Here is a 21,023-nt window from a genome sequence, read left to right as displayed (position 1 = left end):
CTGGTGGGTTTAAACCTCCAACCTTGTGGTTAGCAGTCCAGTAGTTATCCTACAGCACTATACCAAGACTCCAATATAATTCTATGTTGTTGTTGTTAAGTGCTGTTGAGTCAGTATTGACTCATGGTGACCCTGTATTGGGTTTCTGAGGAGCGACTCGTCTGTTTGAACCTCCAAGCTTGTAATTCAAATTGACCTTGAGATCCAGTGTTTATCCAACAGCGCCATACCAGGACTCCATATAATGCTATAAATAGTGTAGAAACAGAAGGGTGAAGCATCATTTTTCTTCTGCATAGTTATATAATTGGTCTTCTATCAGACCTTTCCACCTAAAGAGAACTCTTTCAAGACAGGAGGAGGAGCCTGGATACAGGGATTTCGGGTTGGGAAATCAGGGAAGATAACCAAGGAGATTTGCATGGTAGATAGTTATACTGGCCTACCTCATTTAAGACCAGAGTTTCATTATTGTAGGACAGTGATTTTTACCCAGTTTTAGACTTTACATGGTTTCTTTAGGACTTGGAATAGTCTAGGAGGCAACTGAAGTGGTCTCTCTGTTTTGTCCTGGCCTGTTGCTATGTTGACACCTTTCTCTTTATCTCACATTATAATTGTGGATCCAAGTATTTCTGCTTAAAGATTTTATAAGCATCTACTTTGTATGATGTTTTCAATTTTACTTAAATTGCATATTTTTCCTTTTATGCTTCTAATGGGATGACAGAACTTATTGAAGTATAAGAGGTCAGTGTTAACACTTTGAATGAAATAGGTACTTTATATTTAATAGGAAATAAACCCAACTGTCTGAACAAGCTTCATTTTTTTTTCTCAATCTGCATTTTTTTTTTTTTTTAATGCTTCAATTGTCGTGATGATCATATACTACTTGAGTGTGTGTATCCTAGTGCATGCTCCTTTTAAAAAGATTAAAAGGAAGAACCATGCATGCCAAAGATAATTATTTCCTCATTGGAGAAGAAGTTGTAAAATTCCTGAGAGATGATTCTTTTCAGAATTGAGAAGGTCCATGTCCATGTTTTGAATGATTTGTCTTCTTTGGTGTTTCAGGTAGAACGCAATATAGATGCTAATACTGAGGAAGATGATGATGGAGAATTAGCATTATGGTCTCCTAAAGTCAAGACTGTTGAACTGGTGAAAGATGATAAAGGCTTGGGATTCAGCATTTTGGATTACCAGGTATAAGGACCCTCTGAAAGTTGTTTGTTTTTTAGTGATTGTTGTTAAGTGCTGTCAAGTTGGTTCCATGTGTAAAGTGGTTATTATTTAAGACAAGCATTGACTTAAGCAAAATGGAATGGTATGTATAATGCTATTATCCAAAGCTGGGGGTGTTATAATTTTCTTGGTTATCTTTTAAAACAGTGGATGATAAAACAACTATACAATAAAGGAAGCAATAGTTTGATATATGTGAATTCTTTGGAAGACTAAACTCTGGTGAACTTTTTTGTCTGGAGTTTTTTTCTCCCTTAGCTTTATTGCGGTACATCACACACACCATAAAAGTATATATTTCAAGCGTATAGTTCAGTGACTTTTAGTATAGTCTCAGTTTTGTACAACTATCACTAATTTTAGAGTATTTTCAACATTCCAGAAAAGTAATCCAATACAAATTTTCAGTCATTCCCAATTCTTCCTCTGTTCTCTCTCTCATGCTGTCTCATAAAGAGAATTTTATATCCTTAACTTACCAAAGTAACATTAATTTCAAAGAGTTTAACCAAGTAGAAATGTTCTTGGTAAAATTATAAACAAGTTAGATAGTGGGGTAACTTTATTGATTCATTTGGAAGAAATGTTAAAGGTTACAAAAGCATATCTATTACTTTATAGCAGTTTACCAGTTACTGTAATATTTTGAGAACGCTGGTTATCATGAGGCATTAAAAGCTGTTGGCAAGAAATCTCTTTACTTTTTATATGCATATTTTAATACTTTAGTGCTGCCGAAACACACTGTGGTTTAATAAAGCAAAATATAGTCTATCAAAGCACATAAAATGCCAAATGATGTAAAAATCAATCCCTTTTTTAAAAATGTAACAAGACAATTGGGAATAGATTAAAAGAAAAATATTTTGAGCATTATGTTAGAGCATTAAATTCCTTATTTTGGCAGTGTGACTTAAGATTACTGAAAAATATTATACTTGTTTCATTTTTGCTGACCTATTTCTGAGCCAGAGAGCCATCTTGGTTATTAGAATTTCTCTTGGAATATTACTGAATTATGAGTTGTTGATTAAATATAATGCATATTTTGAGAAATGCTTTAAATTAGGAAATATCAACACTATGTGATTATGAAAATTTAAACTTCGTCTCTCCTACTTTGGACATATTGTCCGGAGGAAACAATCGCTGGAGAAGGATGTCATGCTGGGTAGGGTGGAGGGTCAGAGAAAAAGAGGAAGACCCCCAACGAGATGGATCAGCCAGGTGGCATCATTGATGGACTCAGGTGTGTCACCTGACAACAACAACAACAACAATATATATATTGTTGTTGGGTGCCATCGAGTCGGTACTGAGTCATAGTGACCTTATGCACAGCAGAACGAAACACTGCCTGATTCTGGGCCAACCTTTCTATCGTTGCCACGCTTGAGCCCATTGATGCTGCCACTTTGCCAATCCATCTCTGTTTTCTCTGACCCTCCACCCTACCAAACATGATATCCTTCTCCAGTGACTTGTCCCTCCTGACAATATGTCCAAAGTATGACAGACGAAGTTTGGCCATCCTGGCCTCCAAGGAGCACTCTGGCTGCACTTCTTCCAACACAAATCTGTTTGTTCTTTTTCTTCCAACACAGATCTATTGGTTCTTTTGGCAGCCCATGCACTTTCAATATTCTCCTCCAGCACCATAACTCAAAAGTGTGAATTCTCCTACGGTCTTCCTTATTCACTGTCCAGCTTTTACACGCATATGAGGTTATTGAAAATACCATGGCTTGGGTCAGGTGCACCTTAGTCCTCAAGCTGACATCTTTGCTCTTCAACACTTTAAAAAGGTCTTGTGCAGCAGATTTGCCTAATACAATACGTCGATTGATCTCTTGACTGCTGCTTCTGTGAGTGTTGATAGTTGATTCAAGAAGAATGAAGTCCTTGACAACTTCAATCTTTTCTCCATTGATAAGAATGCTGTTTATTGGTCCAGTGGTGAGGATTTTTGTTTTCTTTACAATGAGATGTAATCCATACCAAAGGCTTTGCTCTTTGATCTTCATCAGTAAATATTTTAAGTCCTCTTCACTTTCAGCAAGCAACGTTGTATCAAATGCATATTAGAGCATATAAAACAAATAGTAGAGCCAGTGCCATTTTTTCCTCCCCATTATAACTGTATTATCTGTCACTAATTGTTGTTGCTGTTCAGTGCCTTGAGTTAGTTCCTGTTCATAATGAACCTGTACAGGTATTCCTAGGAGCAGCTGGTGGATTTGAACCACTGACCTTGTGGTTAAAACTCCAGTTCTTTTGTTACATATCACCCAAAGACTCCATCTATTTCATGTTGTTGCTGTTGTTAAGTGCCATTGAGTCAGTTCTGACCCATAGCAACCCTGTATAGGGTTTCTGAGGAGTGGACTTTGAAGTCTAGCTCATTAACCCACAGTGCCACACCAGGTGGTTAATAAATATTTTCAGAATTATTGAATAAAGAATAGGTTAGCCAAAGTTATTTTTAACTGGAAGAACGAACGCAATGATTTTGTTTACTGTTTTGATCATTGAGATTTTATTTAGAGAGAATTCTTATCAGATATGGTCTTAAATATTCATCCAAATTTCCAGTATCATAGCAATCTATATACCGTATAGGAATCTATATACATTTCTAGTTTCATGTGGCAATTATATTATTACCCTTTTCAGTGACATTATATTTTTAATACTATAAATGGTAAGTCAGAAAGAAGTTTCAGAAATTTAAAAAAGAACTTGAATAGAGGATGGAAAGAAAATCCTTAACAATTTAATGCCTAGTTAACAGAAAATCCCCTTATAATTGTTTTTTTTTTTTTTTTGTGGTTTGGGTGTGGGTTTGTGGGGGGGTTTTTTGGTTTTTTTTTTAATATAGGCAGTTTTTACAATGAAATGTTTTTCTTCTTCAATGAATCCCCATAGGTATTCTTTACAATATCTATTGCTGCTTAGGATTTAATTTTTATCTTTATTGGTAAGATCCTAGGATTTCTCCCCAACTCTTGTTCATCCCAATCATTAGCACAGATACTGATATTTCTTTCTGCGCTAAGTATATTCAGTATTTTTATGGCAAAAAAGTGTTAGATTTCGTGAATGTGTGCTTCTTTTTTTTTGCCTTTGTTATTCTTGGCAAACTGATAGAAAAAGTTAGTTTTCTAAATGCTACTTTTACAAATTAAAAAGTTCAGCTTATTTACTTCTGTAGTGAAAACTTGGAAGAAAAAACACTCAATCGTACGATTGTTTTCACAGTTTGTCAGTGGTATGTAGAGCTGTTATCCACAGTGACATTTAGATGACAGGTAAACACAATTTAAAATTTGGTTTTTGGCAGGTTAATTAATTGGCTATACTATCACTTGTTGTAATTAGGTAATAAATTCTAAAGTTCAAAAAATATTTTTTGCAAGGCTAGGCAAAGGTTTAGCAAAAGCCATGAAAGGCCACGTTCCTGGCTATTATTGTATTCAGTAAGTCGAGTGTGAATTTATTAGGTACTTGACAGGGCCAATGCTGATTTCTTCCAGGCTTAGTATAAGAAATACTATAGGAATATGTTATGGGAAGAAGTGTTCAGAGAGTCATAGGTTAGAAAGACCAGCACTGACAGTATTAAAGAGATTGAAACTTTTACTTTGGATTATTGATTTCAGTTACTCACTTTTCTCGCTAATAATTTATCTCTAGAATAATAAGAACTTCCTGAAGAGCCTGAGAAAATTATGGTGATGAGTTGGTTCCGACTACTAGTGACCCTATATAGAGTTTCCAAGGCTGTAAATCTTTAATACAACATCTGTTTCATTCCTACTTTTGTAATTATCACTGTTGTAAGAAATGGGATAATAGTTCAAAGGGTTGTTGTGGAACAAATGAAATAATTTGTAAGGAAGTGGGAGATGTTATATTGTTATAGAAATGTGAGTCCTACTGTGGCACTGTAGGATAAGCACTGGACTGCTAACCTCATGGTTGGTAGTTTAAAATTACCACCCACTCTTTGGGAATGCTGTACAAGGTTGTTGTGAGTCAGAACTGACTCAGTCGCAGTTAGCAGCAATCATATGAGTATTATTAACCATCAACCAATTTCAAAAATAAACACAGGCATTTTAAATATATCCTTGAGGATAGGTCCATGCAACTACGGTATGTTCATAACAATCCATTTTTGACTATCTCATTAGATTAGGGGGAAAAAAATAGATACCTTAGTTTAGTGAAGTCTAATGTAATTAATTATAAAATTACATTCTAAATTTCATCCAGCTTGTGATGAGCCATTTATGAATTATCCATTTGTGGATTATTGTCTAGGAATTTGCTTTTTATATAAATTGAGTTGATCCTTAGGAAAAGTCGAATCAGCAAATAAAAGGTCTTGAAGTGGCCCATGGAAAGATGGGGTAATTGTCAGTTTAGGACAGTGATTCAGAATCTGATGGCAGTCATGTAGCTGAGCAGAGAAAAGAAGCATAAGCGTCTTTATACTCAAAGTGAAAGAGCTGAATATAATACATAGGATCCACAGTTCAGTCATATGGCCACAGAAGGATGAATGGAAAGTCATTTTCAAAGAGTCACTTTAAATAGGTTGGGGCAAAGGGAAAGAGAAAGAATCAGGGAAGATAGCAATAATTATAATTCAGGTTATAGCTCCTCATTTGATTTTAGAATAAAACATTAGTGTGAGTATTTTGTTAGCTATGGTAGGAATAAAAGTATTGTTACTCTCAAACATCCATAGTCAGTACTCCATATAGAGGCTAGTTATGTGTACACTACGCGAAGGCTTTCGATTGTGTGGATCATGACAAACTATGGACAACATTGAGAAGTATGAGTATTCCAGAACACTTAATTGTACTTCTGAGAAATCTGTACCTGGATCAAGAGGCAGTTGTTCGAACAGAGCATGGGAACACTGAATGTTTTTAAAATTGGGAAAGGTGTGCGACAGGGTTGTGTTCTTTCACCATACTTGTTCAATTTGTATGCTGAGCAAATAATATGAGAAGCTGGGTTCTATGAAGAAAAACGTGGCATCAGGATTGGAGGAAGACTCATTAACAACCTGCGATATGCAGATGATACAACCTTGCTTGCTGAAAGTGAAGAGGACTTGAAACGTATACTTTTGAAGATCACAGAGCACAGCCTTCGATATGGATTACATCTCAATGTTAAGAAACCTCACCACTGGACCAATAAACAGCATTCGTATCAATGGAGAAAAGATTGAAGTTGTCAAGGACTTCATTCTTCTTGGATCAACTGTCAACACTCGCGGAAGCAGCAGTCAAGAGATCAGACAACGTATTGCATTGGGCAAATCTGCTGCACAGGAACTTTTTAAAGTGTTGAAGAGCAAATATGTCAGCTTGAGGACTAAGGTGCGCCTGACCAAAGCCATGGTATTTTCAATGGATGTGAAAGCTGGACAGTGAATAAGGAGGATCGTAGAAGAATTGATGCCTTTGAGTTGTGGTGTTGGAGGAGAATACTGAAAGTGCCATGGACTGCTAAAAGAACCAATAGATCTGTTTTGGAAGAAGTGCAGCCAGAGTGCTCCTTGGAGGCCAGGATGGCTAAGCTTCGTCTCTCCTACTTTGTACATATTGTCCGGAGGGAACAGTCGTTGGAGAAGGATGTCATGCTGGGTAAGGTGGAGGGTCAGAGAAAAAGAGGAAGACCCCCAATGAGATGGATTAGCCAGGTGGCATCATTGATGGACTCAAGTGTGGCAGCGGTAGTGAGGTTGGCCCAGGATCGGACATTGTTTCGTTCTGCGTACATGGGGTCGCTATGAGTCGGTTCCGACTCGATGGCACCTGACAACAACAACAACAACTATATTCTAGGTACTTTTCTAAATGCATTATGTCTATTAGCTCATGTATTCCTGTAGCATAGGTGTTACAGATCGGGCTGCTAATCTCGTGGTCAGCAGTTTGAAACTACCAGCTGTTTCATAGGAGAAAGATGAGGCTTTCTGCTCTCGTAAAGATTTACAGCCTCAGAAACCCTGTACAGGGTCATTATGAGTCACAACCGACTCCACAGCACATAACAACAACAACAATTCCTAACAAGAACCGTTTGTTTTCATATTGTCCTCATTTTAGAGATGAGGAAATAGGCACTAAAAGCTTAAGTAACTTGTCCACATTCATACAGCTAGCATATGGAAAAATTGGAATTTACACACAAGCAGCTAATTTCCAGAATGTATGCTTCTAACAACACAGAACACCATTCCTTTCCTGTGAGTGGTATTTCCATGTGCCTTTTCTTACAGAGAATTCCAATAATGCACTTGTTACAGATTTCCCCATTTTTCCAGCTTGCAAGAAATTTTATGTCCTATAGACTAAGCCACTGGATAATATTGTTATTTTTAATGTTCACATGAAATTTTAGTAAGTATTATAAATTAATTGATATAGTGTCTTCAAATGCATTGTGTCAGGGTTAGTGTTTGGTGCTTCAGAAGAAAATTAAATAATTACAAATTTAAGAATCCTCAAGTATTGCAAGTCATTGGTTGCGGCTTAATGTTCAATAATGAAGCCATTATTAGGTAGTCTGGGAGTCTGTAGATTTAATTTCTGCGCCAAAATTGTAGAACTATGTGAATTTTATCTTGGTTGACCTTGTGAAGTTAGTTCTTCACAGGACAAGTGAATATTTTCTTGTGTGTTGAACTCTGTATAACCTCTCATGATCGTAATTCATTGGAAATGTTTGACATTAGCCAATTTTTGAACATTAGCCAAGATATTGCCATCCTTCATACTTTTGAATTTCAGTGATTTATAAGGTAAAATTGATTAACCAATAATTCTCCCGTTTCACATCTCTTTCTCCTCCTGACATGGATGGGCTCAAATTCTGCCAAAGCAGGTACTGAGAGAGATAAATGGAAAGAGTAATAGTACAGCCATTGAGAGGTGATTCATAGATAAATACTATTACTAATGCTTTAAAAAATATGTGTTTGAAAGACCAAAGGCAAATGTTGACTCATTATAAAGCATAGTGGAAATAATACCCCTTTAAAAATTGGCAATGATGACTTTTATCAGAAGAAATGGGTTAGACAATACAAATAGTATGAAGATATAATATTGCAGTATAGCTGAGTCTTAAATATGAACATACCCTTAACATGAATGATAAAAACTTAGTATCCAGTTTTATCTGACTTATGCTAATTCTACAAGGTAGAATTTTCAATAGAAAAGATATTATAGGAGTCCAGGGCAAGATGGTGGAGTAGGCCGTTACATTGAGCTTATCCCCTGCAATAGAGGCACGGAAGACCCAGTAAAACCACTGCAGATCTTGGAATCCTGAGAATCAGAGGTTAGGAGAGAGAGGCGGACTGAAGAAGAAACTGAACAGGTGTATTGAGAGAAAAGACAAACAAAGAGGCAGACTGTGGGTTGGTGTAGAGTACCACAGTTACCTTGAACTTTTGGAGGCAACTGTAGATACAGTGGTCTGGGGGCACAGGGCATGGCTAAAGTTTGGCAGCAAGGGGGTACAATTCTCCCTTGCTCTCGTGCTCTCCTGGTCGATGTGAGCCCTGCCTTTCCCCGCCCTTGTCAATCCAGTGGCACCCCATCATGCACAGCCTTGGCTCTCCCTGGAGTTGGGCACCTGGCATAGCCTCTCTCCTTCTGGAGGCGTGTGAACCCACTCTGAGCTATGCTGCACAAACAGTGAACAGAGAGCTAACTGTGTTCACACTTCTGTCTCTACCACCTCCACCAGGAGACAGGTGGTGAGTGCCTGAGAATACACCAATATACAATCACCAACTAAATATTAATATAACACCACAATGTCTTAGAGAAAACAGGCAATTTCCACTTACATAAAGATACAAGGTAGAGTACCTCAAACAAGCTACCAAAATATAGAGTCAGAAAATACAATACCAGAAATGATATCAGAACTACTTGATAAGGAATTTAAAAGAATGGTAATTGACAACGTAATCAAATTGAGAGGAAGATCGGCAAAACTACAAATGAAATCAAGGAAAACATACACAAAACTATGGAACAAATTGACAAAATAATTGACAAAAATTGATAATTGAGTCGGGAACATACAAAATAAGCAATTAGAAAGCCAAAGAGTGCACTAAGAAGTCATTGCACATTGGAAGTGCCAAGAAATAGAAGTGAATGAATGGAAAACTGAATTACTGAGCTTGAAGCAAACTCTTGCCATAATCATCTGCTAGAGGAACAATCATAAAAAAGAACTAAAAAATCTAAAGAATGACTAAGATTTATGTGGGTCATCATCAAGAGGGATAACTTGCATATGATAGGAATTCCAGAACAGGAAGAGACAAAAAACATAACCAAACCATACAGAATACTATCCAATAATGGCTGGAAGAAAACTTCCCTAACAACATGAAATATGAAAAGATAGTCATTCAAAAAGTTGAATGAACTCCAAGCAGGATATATCCCAAAAGAAAAATACCAAGACATATTTATAATTCAGCTTTTCAAAACTAATGACAAGGAAAAAATTGCTTAGAGCAGCTCAGAAAAAAATGAAAAGTTTACTTCAATGAACTAATAAGACTAAGCCCTGATCTTTCAGTAAAAGCCATACAGACTAGAAAACCATGGATTGATACATATAAAACTTAGATAAAAACAAATAGCCAATCAAGAATCATATATCCAGCAAAACTGTCCATCATATATGGTGGCAAAATTAGGTACATTGATTAAGTTATCCTGTGACAAGAAATTCTACTTTTGACCATAATCTCTTATTTCTCCTCTTCGGTAAAAGCCACTGTTTTTCTTATTTGTCATTCCAGAGATATTTTGTATACACACAATTATATATGTATTTTTTTTAATGTGTTTATAGTTTTTCCTTTTTTAAAAAAAGCTTGTTAAGTGCTGTCGAGTCGGTTCCGAGTCACAGTGACCCTGTATAGGGTTTGTTAAGTCCTGTTGAGTCAGTTTTGACCCATAGTGACCAGTTATATGGTTTCCAAGGAGCTAGCTGCTGGTGAACTTGAACCACGGACTTTGTGGTTCAAATCAACTTTGCAGTACAGAACATTGGTTGGTTGGTTGGTTATGTGCCATGGAGTCGGTTCCGACTCATAGCTACCCTATACAGGATTTCCGAGGCTGTAAATCTTTAAGGGAGCAGAAAGCCCCATCTTTCTCCCACGGAACAGCTGGTAGTTTCAAACTGTTGGCTGTGAGATTAGCAGCCCAATTCGTAACCACTACGCTTCCAGAGCTCCTTAGCGTATGTGATAGCTAAACATAATCATCAGTTTTATTTCAGCAGTATATTTACATTAGTTAATTTATTGACCTTTGTAGCTAAGTTTCATAAACTATTTTTGCATATTGTGGTATTATTCCCAAACGTCCATTCCTGTTTATGTTAGCTACAATAGTCCTTTTTTAAAAATCAGAAGTAGAACTTTAAAATGGGATTGATAAATGATTTTAAATTTACCAAGAAATTGTGATACGGGGTAAGAACTTCTGTTATCACAATATAAAAGTTGATAGGAATCAACAAAATATTTTTACATTATATAGTAATCACATTAAAAAACAGGTGCAAAACTGCTATTTCCAGAATGTAAAATATAGACATATACTGAAAGGTATTACATAGTTTCACTTCAGTGCTCCAGGGATCTCCTACCATGGCCACCAGTTTCTGTTTTGTTACTTTTTTTGGTTGTTAATTTGTTGTCTTTTTTTTTTTAAAGAGTCTATTGGTTCTAATTCACCCATGCAAGAGTAAGATATGGATAGCAAGCAAAATGTAATCAGTTCTGCTACTCAAGGCAGAATCCATATTCTTGCAAATACGTCATGTAATTTACTGTTGAACAAACCACACAACTGCAATTAAAGGTCACTTTTACATAAAGGAACGTAAGGAAACTGATGAAGGTTATACTTTGCCTATCCCTGATTCCTAGCCACATTTATTGTTATGGCCTCAAAGTACTGTAAAGCTCCAGTGCCAACTGGGCTGAAGATTTCTTTTCACAGAAGATTTGCTTCCTTTCCCTCTATGGGAACGTTTGTGTCCTTTAAATCATTTTAAACTGCTTCATTTGAAAAATAATTCTTAGTAGCATGCTCATGGAGTGGATTGGTTGGGGCTACTGGGAGATTCTCTGATGGCTTAAATATTGCTTTTCAAGCCTACCACGTGGGTGAATGAAGGGAGCCTATTCCTGGTGTGTGGAGTTTGTACAAGGCTCAGGATGATGACTGGCTTCCAAAACCTTCAGTACAGCAAGACTAAAGGCATCAGGAGACCAGAAGCCACTTAATAAGAGATCAAAGAGGCTGTGTGTATATCAGCTTGAAATCCAGATAGTATGGATCAAAAGCTTGCCTTAGTGAGGCAGCTGCAGGGGGATGAAGTTAGCAGGAGGCCTCAAAGATCTTAAGTCAGGCCTGATGTTGAACTTTGCGGGAGTTTCATGGCTCCTCTGGAATACGAATTTGGCAAAAAAAAAAATTTTAAACCCCATTGTGTCTAATGGAAGAGAGAGAATAGCATGTACGCAGAAAATGCTTGTCAGCTGCTTGGTGGCTTGTCATAGTGCAACTCTCCTTTAACAAATGCTTTTTTCCAGAACTGCTTTGCTTTGTACTAGAAGGTAGTTCAAGCTTACCAGCCGCTTCTCATCAACCCTATACGGGGCCACCAGTGTGTTGGCACTTAATAACAGCAATTTCTGTGAGGAGGAATAGATCCTCAAATGATATTTAGGTTGTTTTTTGTTGCTATTGTTGTTAAGTGCCATCGAGTTGGTTCCGACTTAGAGACCCTGTGTAGGGTTTTCAAGGAGTAGCTGGTGAACTTGAACCGCCAACCTTGCAGTTCAAAGCAACTTTGCAGTCCAGTACATTAACTCACAGCATCACACCAGGGCTCCTAGTAATTACTTTGGTTGTGGTGCTGTGCTGTGGAGTTGGTTCATACTCATAATGAGCCTGCATAGAATTTCCAAGGCTGTAAAACTTTACAGGAGCAGAAAGCTTCCTCTTTCTCCTTTGGAATGGCTGTTAGTTTCAAACTGCTGACCTTAAGGTTAGCAGCCCGACTCATAACCACTATACTACCAGAGGTCCTTGGTAATTACTTTGTTGTTGTTGTTGTTGTTGTTAAGTGCCGTTCAGTCAATTCTGACCATAGGGACCCTGTATAGGGTTTCCAAGGAGCAGCTGGTGAGCTTGAACTACCAACTTTGCAATTCAAACGGCTTTGCATTCTGGCGCATTAACCCATATCGCCACACCAGGACTCTTAGTAATTACTTTAAAAGTGGCCAAATTGTAAATACTAGTGTGTAAGAAAGGACCACGGTATTTTGACAGAGAGTCAGAATATAGGCACTAAGGTGCCTCATTTTACTGAAACACTTGCTAATTACATTTCTCCTGTGAAGTGCTTAAGAGATTCTAAGAAGTTGGTGGATATCAGATTAACTGTTCATCTATGTTTTCCAGGTGATTAAAAAAAAAAGTGCTACTATAAAACAAAGGAATTAGGCTAAAATAGAAACTCACTCTCCAGAGGTGTTTCGTCACCAGTCCCCCCCACCTCAAGATAGGGGAATGTTTTGGAAATTGCCACTTGATTCTGATGTGTTGTTGTTGTTGTTGTTGTTGCATGCCTTCATGTCAGTTCTGATTCATAATGACACCCTGTATAGGGTTTCCAAGGAGTGGCTGGTGAGTTTAAACTGCTGACTTTGTGGTTTGTGTGGACTTTGAGGTCAAGTGGTTATCCTGTGGTGCCCCACCAGGACTATATAGCCCAATGGAAAACTGTGTTGGTGGGGGATAGTCATAGCCCTTTCTAGAATATGGCAGAATGATTGAATCAAGCTAATACGTAGGTATTCAGAATCTGTTGTTACCAAGATATTATTTATCTACCCTATTTATGGCTATCATTTAGAGCCAGGATTTCACATGGAGGGCTTGGAAATAATGCTGCCTGCGGTAACAAAGATTTCTTAATGATGCATGGAAGACATTGTTTGCCTCAATTAAAAAATATATATTTTGTTTGTGAGAGTATACACAGCAAAATATGTTCTTCTTCAACAATTTGTACATATACTGTTCAGTGACATTGATCGCATTCTTCAGTTTTCTCATTTGTTTGTTGTTCAAATCATTCTTCTCCCATTAATTCAGTCCTACTGACCTTTGGGTCTACCCCATCCCCAGCCCACACTTACCTATGCTTCATAGTAACTATTGTCCATTAGGCCTCATGGGTAAGTTTTAAGAAAGCACAGGTCTCAGGGGTATGAGTTTGAACTTTTTGAAATAGCCTGCTATGCAGGTTAAAAGGTGCTTTCAGGACAGTAGTTTTTGGAGATTCTAACAGTATCCATGGGTCTGTTAAGTTTGGGAAGTCCTGGTGTGGTGCTGTTGGAAAAGCACTCGACCACAAGGTTGGTTTGAATGCTGTGGGTGAGAAACAACTCAGCGGCACTTAACAACAACTGCAGTTAAGTCTGGACTCTGAGAATTTGAAATTTTCTTTCACATTTTACCACTTTCTTAGGCCTGAATCAGGAGCCATCTACTGTGACACTGATCAGAACATTTGGTAGTGGCAGTCCTTGTCTGATCCATACACATTCTTTTTTAGAGCACAAATTCCACTCTCAGCCTTATTTTAGTTAGATATTATGTTCAATAGAATGCCAGTGGGAATGTACCCTGGTTAAAACCACCAGGGTTGTGGTCAGAAAGGACCATGATTTGTACTCTGTGGTACCCTACTAGGATTTGGACAGGCTTAGTCTTTATTTGTTAAAATGACAAGCTTTAAAATAGAAATACTATTTGCTTTATAAAGTTTTAAAAATTAAATTAAGCAAGGCATGGAAAGTGTTCACACTCCTTTAGGCACAAAATACTAAGTGCTGACGTTTACTTCAAACAATTATCTGTCAATTTGTCAGACTGTGGGTGCTTATGTGCTGCTAGAAGCTGTGCCCCCGGTATTTTAAATACCAGCAGGGTCACTCAGGGTGGACAGGTTTCAGTGGAGCTTCCAGACTAAGACAGACTAGGAATAAGGATCTAGGGATCTGCATCTGTAAAAACTGGCCAGTGAAACTTTGGAAATAGAAGCAAAACATTGTCTGGGCTAGTGCCTGAAGATTGGCCCCTCATGGTGGAAGGCACTTTGATTATGACTAAGGAATAACTACCTCCTGAAAGTGGAGCCCATATGAATCATATGGCTGGAGTAAAGCTTTCAGGACTTTGATTTGCTAAAGTGACATGATTCCAAATGAAAAACAATAGCTGCTAACATCCATTAATAATTGGAACATGTAATGTATGATGTATAAATCTAAAAAAATGAGAAATCAGTAAAAATGAAATGGAATGCATAAAGATCAATACTCTAGTCATTAGTGGACTGATATTGGCCATTTTGAATCAGGCAGTTATAAAGTTGGTGCTGGGAATGGCAAATTTAAGAGAAATGGCTTCACTTTCATCATCATAAAGAAGATTTCAATATCTAACGTAAAGTACAACGCTGTCTGTGATTACATAATATCCATACATCTACAATGAAGACCAGTTAATATGATTATTCTGGAAAGTGAAAAGTAGAAACAATGGAAGTGGTGCTGGAGCTCGCATGATAGAATTTTGCCAGGTGAATGACATTCATTGCAAATACTTTTTCTATCAGCATGAATTGCGACTATCCATATAGGCATGTTGGATGGAATACATAGGAATCAGATTTACTGCATGTGTGGAAAGAGACTGGAAAAGCTGATTGTCAACAGTTAGAAAAAGGCTAGGAGTCAACTGTGGAACAGACCATCAATTACTCATAAGCAAGTTCAAGTTGAAACTGAAGAAAATTAAAATAAGTTCATATGAGCTAAAATATGACCTGCAATATATCTCACTTGAATTTAGAATAGATTTAGAATCAAAAATAGATTTAACACATTGAACACTAATGACCGAAGATCAGATGACTTGTAGGATGACATTAAGGATATTGTATATGAAAAAAATAAAAGGTCAATAAAAAGACATGGAAGAAAGAAAAGATCAAATGAATGTCAGAAGACACTCTGAAGCTTGTCTTGAACATAGGTAGGTTAAAAAAAAAAATGGAATCAATGATGATTGAAATAGCTGAACAGACGATTTCATAGGGTAGCTCCAGTTGTCGAGGGAATATATTATAATGATATATGTAAAGACCTGGATTTAGAAAATTAAAAGGGAAGAACACACAGCATTTCTCAACCTGAAAACTGATGAAAATCCTCAAGCCTAATTGTAATACTAAAGGATCCTATGGGCGAAATCCAAGTAAAATGAAGTCTTTGATAAGTTCAGCCTTTTCTCCACTTATTATGATGTTATTTATTAGTCGAGTTGTGAGGATTTATGTTTTCTTTACATTGAGGTGGAGTCCATACTGAAGGCTGTGGTCTTTGAATTTCATCATTAAGTATTTGAAATCCTCTTTGTTTCCAGCAAGCAAGGTTGTACAATCTACATCTCAGATGTTAATGAGTCTTCCTCAATTCTGATGCTATGTTCTTCTTCATATAGTCTAGCTTCTCAGATTATTTACTCAGAATAGAATTTTGCAAGACCTATGACTTACTGCAAATATCTTTTCAAAATAAGATAAAAGATGACTATATACATGGACCTCGTAAGATGTAATACAGAGAAATCTAATTGACTACATTTGTAGAAGGAGTCCTGGTGTGGCGCTGTGGGTTAATGTGCCAGATTGCAAAGCCATTTAAACAGCAAGGTTGGTGGTTCAAGCTTACCAGCTGCTCCTTGGAAACCCTATACAGGGTCGCTATGTGTTGAATCAACTTGACGGCCCTTACCAACAACAATATTTATAGAAAGAGACAGTGGAAAAGCTCTGTATTATCAGACAAAACAAGGCCAGGGACTACTGTGGAATAGACAATCAGTTACTTACATGCAAGTTCAAACTGAAACTGAAGAAAATTAAAACAAGTCCTTGAGAACCAAAATATGACCTTGAACATATCCCACCAGATGATCATTTCAACAACAGATTTGATGCGGTAGACACTAATGATTAAAGACCAGAAGAGCTGTGGGTGACATAGAGACCATCATATGAAAAGAAAGTAAAAAGTCATTAAGAAAATAAGAAAGAAGGAAAAGATCAAAAAGGATTTCAAGAGAAACTTGCTCTCCAACGTAGACATGCTAAAGCAAATAGAAGAAATGAGGAGACAAAAGAGCAGAACAGAAGAGTTTAATGGACAGCTCAAGTAGATAAAGTCAAGTATTATAATGAAATATGCAAAGAGCTGGAGTTAGATAATCAAAAGGGAAGAACACAACACACTCAGCATTTCTCAAGCTGAGGGTGCTGAAGTAAAACAAAACAAAACAAAACAAAACAAAAAAACAAGCCTTGATTGCAATATTGAAGGATTCTATGGGAGGGGGGAAAAAAAGGGAGCCCTGATGTGTTGCTGGACTGCAAGGTCAGTTTGAACCACTGCTCCTTGGAAACCCTATACAGGGTTGCTGAGTCGGAACTAACTCAACAGCACTTAACAACAATAACAATGGGCAAAATATTGAATGATGGAGATAGCATCAAAATGGAAGGAATACACTGACTCAGTGTATGAAAAAGAAATGGTTGATGTTCAACCATTTCAAGAGGTAGCATATGATCAAGAGCCAATAGTCCTGAAGGAAGAAGTCCAAGGTTCACTGAAGGCATTGGCAAAGAACAAGGCTCTGGGAACTGATGGAATACATATTGAAATGTTTCAACAAACTGATGCAGCCTTGGAGGCACTCACTCATACACAGCATATGGAAAAGACCCATATTTGTGCCCTTTCCAAAGAGAGGTGACACAACAGAATGTGGAAAACATCAGACATCATTAATATCACATGTAAGTAAAATTTTTCTCAAAATAATTAAAAAATGGCTGCAACAGTACATTGTACATTGATAGGAAGCTGCCAGAGGTTCAAGCCTGTTTCAGACGAAGATGTGGAATGATGGATATCATTGCTGATGTCAGATGGATCTTGCCTAAAAGCATAGAATGCCAGAAAGATGTTTACCTGTGCTTTGTTGAATATACAAAGACTTTCAACAGCTATGGACAACATTACAGAAAATGGGTATTCCAGAATACTTAATTGTTCCCACAAGGAATCTTTACATAGACGAGGAGCCAGTTGTTTGAACAGAAAAGCGGGACACTGAATGTTTTAAAATCAGGAAAGGTCTGTGCCAGGGTTATATTTTTTCACCATATTTATTCAGTCTGTATGTTGAGTAAATAATATGAGCTGCTGGATTATATGAAGAAGAACATGGAATCAGGATTAGTAGAAGACTTATTAACAAGCTGGATATGCAAATGATACAACCTTGCTTGCTGAAAATGAAGAAAACGTAAAGCAGTTACTAGTAAAGATCAAAGACTACAGCCTTCAGTACGGTTTGCACCTCATTTAAAAAGAAAACAAAAATCCTCAACTCTCCACTCATGGAAAATGGAGAAAAGATTTCATTTTGCTTTGATCCACTATCAACATTCATGGAAGCAGCAGTCAGGAAATCAAATGATTTATTGCATTAGGCAAATCGACTTCACAAGACTTCTTTATTCAAGATCAAAGTTGTCAATTTGAGGATTAAGGTGCATGTGACCCAAGCCATGGTATTTTCATTAGCTTCATATGCATATGAAAGTTGGAGAATGAATAAGGAAGACTGAAGAAGACTAATGTGTCATTGCAAAGTCGTTTGAACTACAAGGTTGGTGTTTCAAGTTCACCAGCTGCTTCTTGGAAACTCTATACAGGGTTGCTATGGGTTGGAATCAACTTACTGGCACTTAGCAACAACAACATCCCCTTGTTCTTTTTAAATTAGTGCCTTCTGTTCTGTGTACCAGTTCCTCATGGTTAAGTATTCCAGCACACCCGTTCTTCACAATGATACACATACTTTATCATGATCCACACAGTTGAAAGCCTTTGCACAGTCAATCAAGTAAACATGTTTCTGGTATTCTTTTCTTCCAGCCAAGCTCCATCTGACACCAGCAATGATATATCCATTGCTCCACACATTCTTCTGAGTGTGACTTGTATTTATGACAGTTCTTTGTCCATGTCCTGTTGTAGCCACGTTTGAATTATCCTCAGCCAAATTTTACTTCCATATGAAATTAATGGTATTGCTTGATGATTTCTACATTCTTTTGGTAATTTCTCTTTGGATTGGGCACAAATATGGATCTCTTCTAATCAGTTGGCCGGGTAGCTGTCTTCCAGTTTCTTGGCATGGATGGGTGAGCACCTCCAGCGCTAGATCAGTTTGATGAAGTATTTTAATTTGTATTCTGTCAATTCCTGGAGTTTTGGTTTTTGCCAGTGCTTTCAGTGTAACATGGACTTCTTCCTTCAGTACCATGTGTTCTTTATCGTATGCTACCTTTTGAAAGGAGTCCTGGTGTGGTGCTGTGGGCTAATACGCTGGCCCACAGAGTCATTTGAACCACAAGGTTCAAGCTCACCAGTTGCTCCTTGGAAACCCTATACAGGGTCGCTGTGGGTCAGAAACAATTTGACAGCACTTAACAACAATAAACCTCTTGAAATGGTTGAACGTTGACTATTCTTTTAGATGCAATGACTTGTGTCTGCGTTCCATCTTCTTTTGATGCTTTCTGCATCATTCAATATTTTGCTGTTGGAACCCTTCTGTACTACAAGTTGAGCCTTGGAATTTTTTCTTCAGTTCTTTCAGGTTGAGACATGCCAAGTGTGTTCTTCTCTTTTGATTTTGTAACTCCATGACATATTGCAAAAGTCAAATCCCTCCCCAATACCTCTTTAAAGTGATCAAATGCAAAGATAACAGTTTGAGGATTAAGGTGCACCTAACCTTTATGTTTTATTGACTATGGCAGAGTATTCAATTATGTGGATCATAGCAAACTTTGGATAATTCTGAGAAGAATTGGAATATCATACCACTTAATATGTATGAAACCTTTACATAAACTAAGAACAGAACAAGGGTGTATTCAATGGTTTAAAATCAGGAAAAAGTTTGCATCAGGAGTGAATCCTTTCACCATACTTATTCAATCTATATGTTGATTATCCATCAACTAGATGATGTGAAGATAATACATCATAGCAGTTGTACGATATGCAGATTACATAACCTGGCTTGGTGAAAGTAAAGAGGACTTGAAACACTAACTGTTGAAGATCAAAGACTACATTCTTTCCTATGAACTATACATCATCTTTTAGAAAACCAAAAATCTTCACTATTGCAATAGTAAGTAACATTGTGATGGGTGCAAGAAGATTTAAGTTTTCAAGGATTTCTCTTTGCTTAGACCCACAATCAATGCCCATGAAATAACCAATCAAGAAATCAAATGATATATTGCACTTGGCAAATCTGCTGCAAAAGAGCTCTTTAAAAGGTTGAAAAGTTAAGATGTCACTATGAGGACTAAGCTGTGTCTGACCTAAGCTAAAGTATTTTCAGTCGTATTACTTGCATGTCAAAAGTGGACAATGAATAAGGAAATGTGAAGAAGAAATGATGTCTTTGAATCATGGTGTTTGCAATGAATATTGATATACCATGGACTGCCAGGAGAATGAATAAATTTGTTTTAGAAGTACAGCAGTTTCTTAATAGTGAGGATGGCGAAACTTCTTTCTATGTTTTCCGACAGGAACAATCCCTAGCTAAGGACATTGTGCTTGATAAAGTAAGGGATCAGAGAAAAAAGGAAGACCCTCATATATGCATTGATATATGGGCTCAAATATAAAAATGATCATGAGAATGATTCAGGACCAGGAATTGTTTCATTCTGTTGTATATAAGGTCACTTGTGAGTCAGAATCAACTCTATGACACCTAACAACTATTTGCTTAAAACCTACGTTGTTGCTGATGAGTATTTTTGAAGATAGATTCTGAACAGAGACTTTCTGTGCCTTTCATTCATAATAAATTACCCACTTACCATTAGTAGTTGTTGTTGTTGTTAGGTGCCATCAAGTCAGCACCAACTCATAGCGACCTTATGCACAGAAGAACGAAACACTGCCCTATCCTGGACCAACCTCACTACTGTTGCTACGCTTGAGTCCATCGATGCTCCCACTTGATCAATTCATCTCTTTGGGGGTCTTCCTCTTTTTCTGTGACCCTCCACCTTACCAAACATGATATCCTTGTCCAGCGACTGCTCCCTCCTGACAATATGTCCAAAGTATGAGAGACGAAGTTTGGCCATCTTGGCCTCCAAGGAGCAATCTGGCTGCACTTCTTCCAAAACGGATCTGTTGGTTCTTTTGGCAGCCCATGGCACTTTGAATATTTTCCTCCAGCACCATAACTCAGAAGCATCAATTCTCCTACGGTTTTCCTTATTCACTGTCCAGCTTTCACATGCATATGAGGTTATTGAGAATACCATGGCTTCGGTCAGGCACACCTTAGTCCTCAAACTGACATCTTTGCTCTTCAACACTTTAAAAGCTCTTCTGCAGCAGATTTGCCTAATGCAATATGTCATTTGATTTCTTGACTGCTGCTTCTGTGAGTGTTGATAGTTGATCCAAGAAGAATGAAGTCCTTGACAACTTCAATCTTTTCTCC

General features: G+C 37.4%; 1 protein-coding gene across 1 annotated transcript in view; it reads left to right on the top strand.

The window, feature by feature from the left end:
• The window catches only part of INADL (InaD-like (Drosophila)), a 383,821-nt gene that overhangs the window by 72,640 nt on the left and 290,158 nt on the right, over positions 1-21,023 (top strand). Inside the window, exon 15 of the mRNA XM_006862480.1 lies at positions 1,078-1,209. Coding sequence (XP_006862542.1) covers positions 1,078-1,209 — 132 coding nt within the window. The remainder of the gene's footprint in view (positions 1-1,077; positions 1,210-21,023) is intronic.

This window comes from Chrysochloris asiatica, unplaced genomic scaffold (assembly GCF_000296735.1).
Source record: "Chrysochloris asiatica unplaced genomic scaffold, ChrAsi1.0 scaffold00048, whole genome shotgun sequence".
Taxonomy (NCBI): domain Eukaryota; kingdom Metazoa; phylum Chordata; class Mammalia; order Afrosoricida; family Chrysochloridae; genus Chrysochloris; species Chrysochloris asiatica.
Note: the sequence above shows the minus strand (reverse complement) of the source record. Positions and strands in the feature narration are given on the sequence as shown.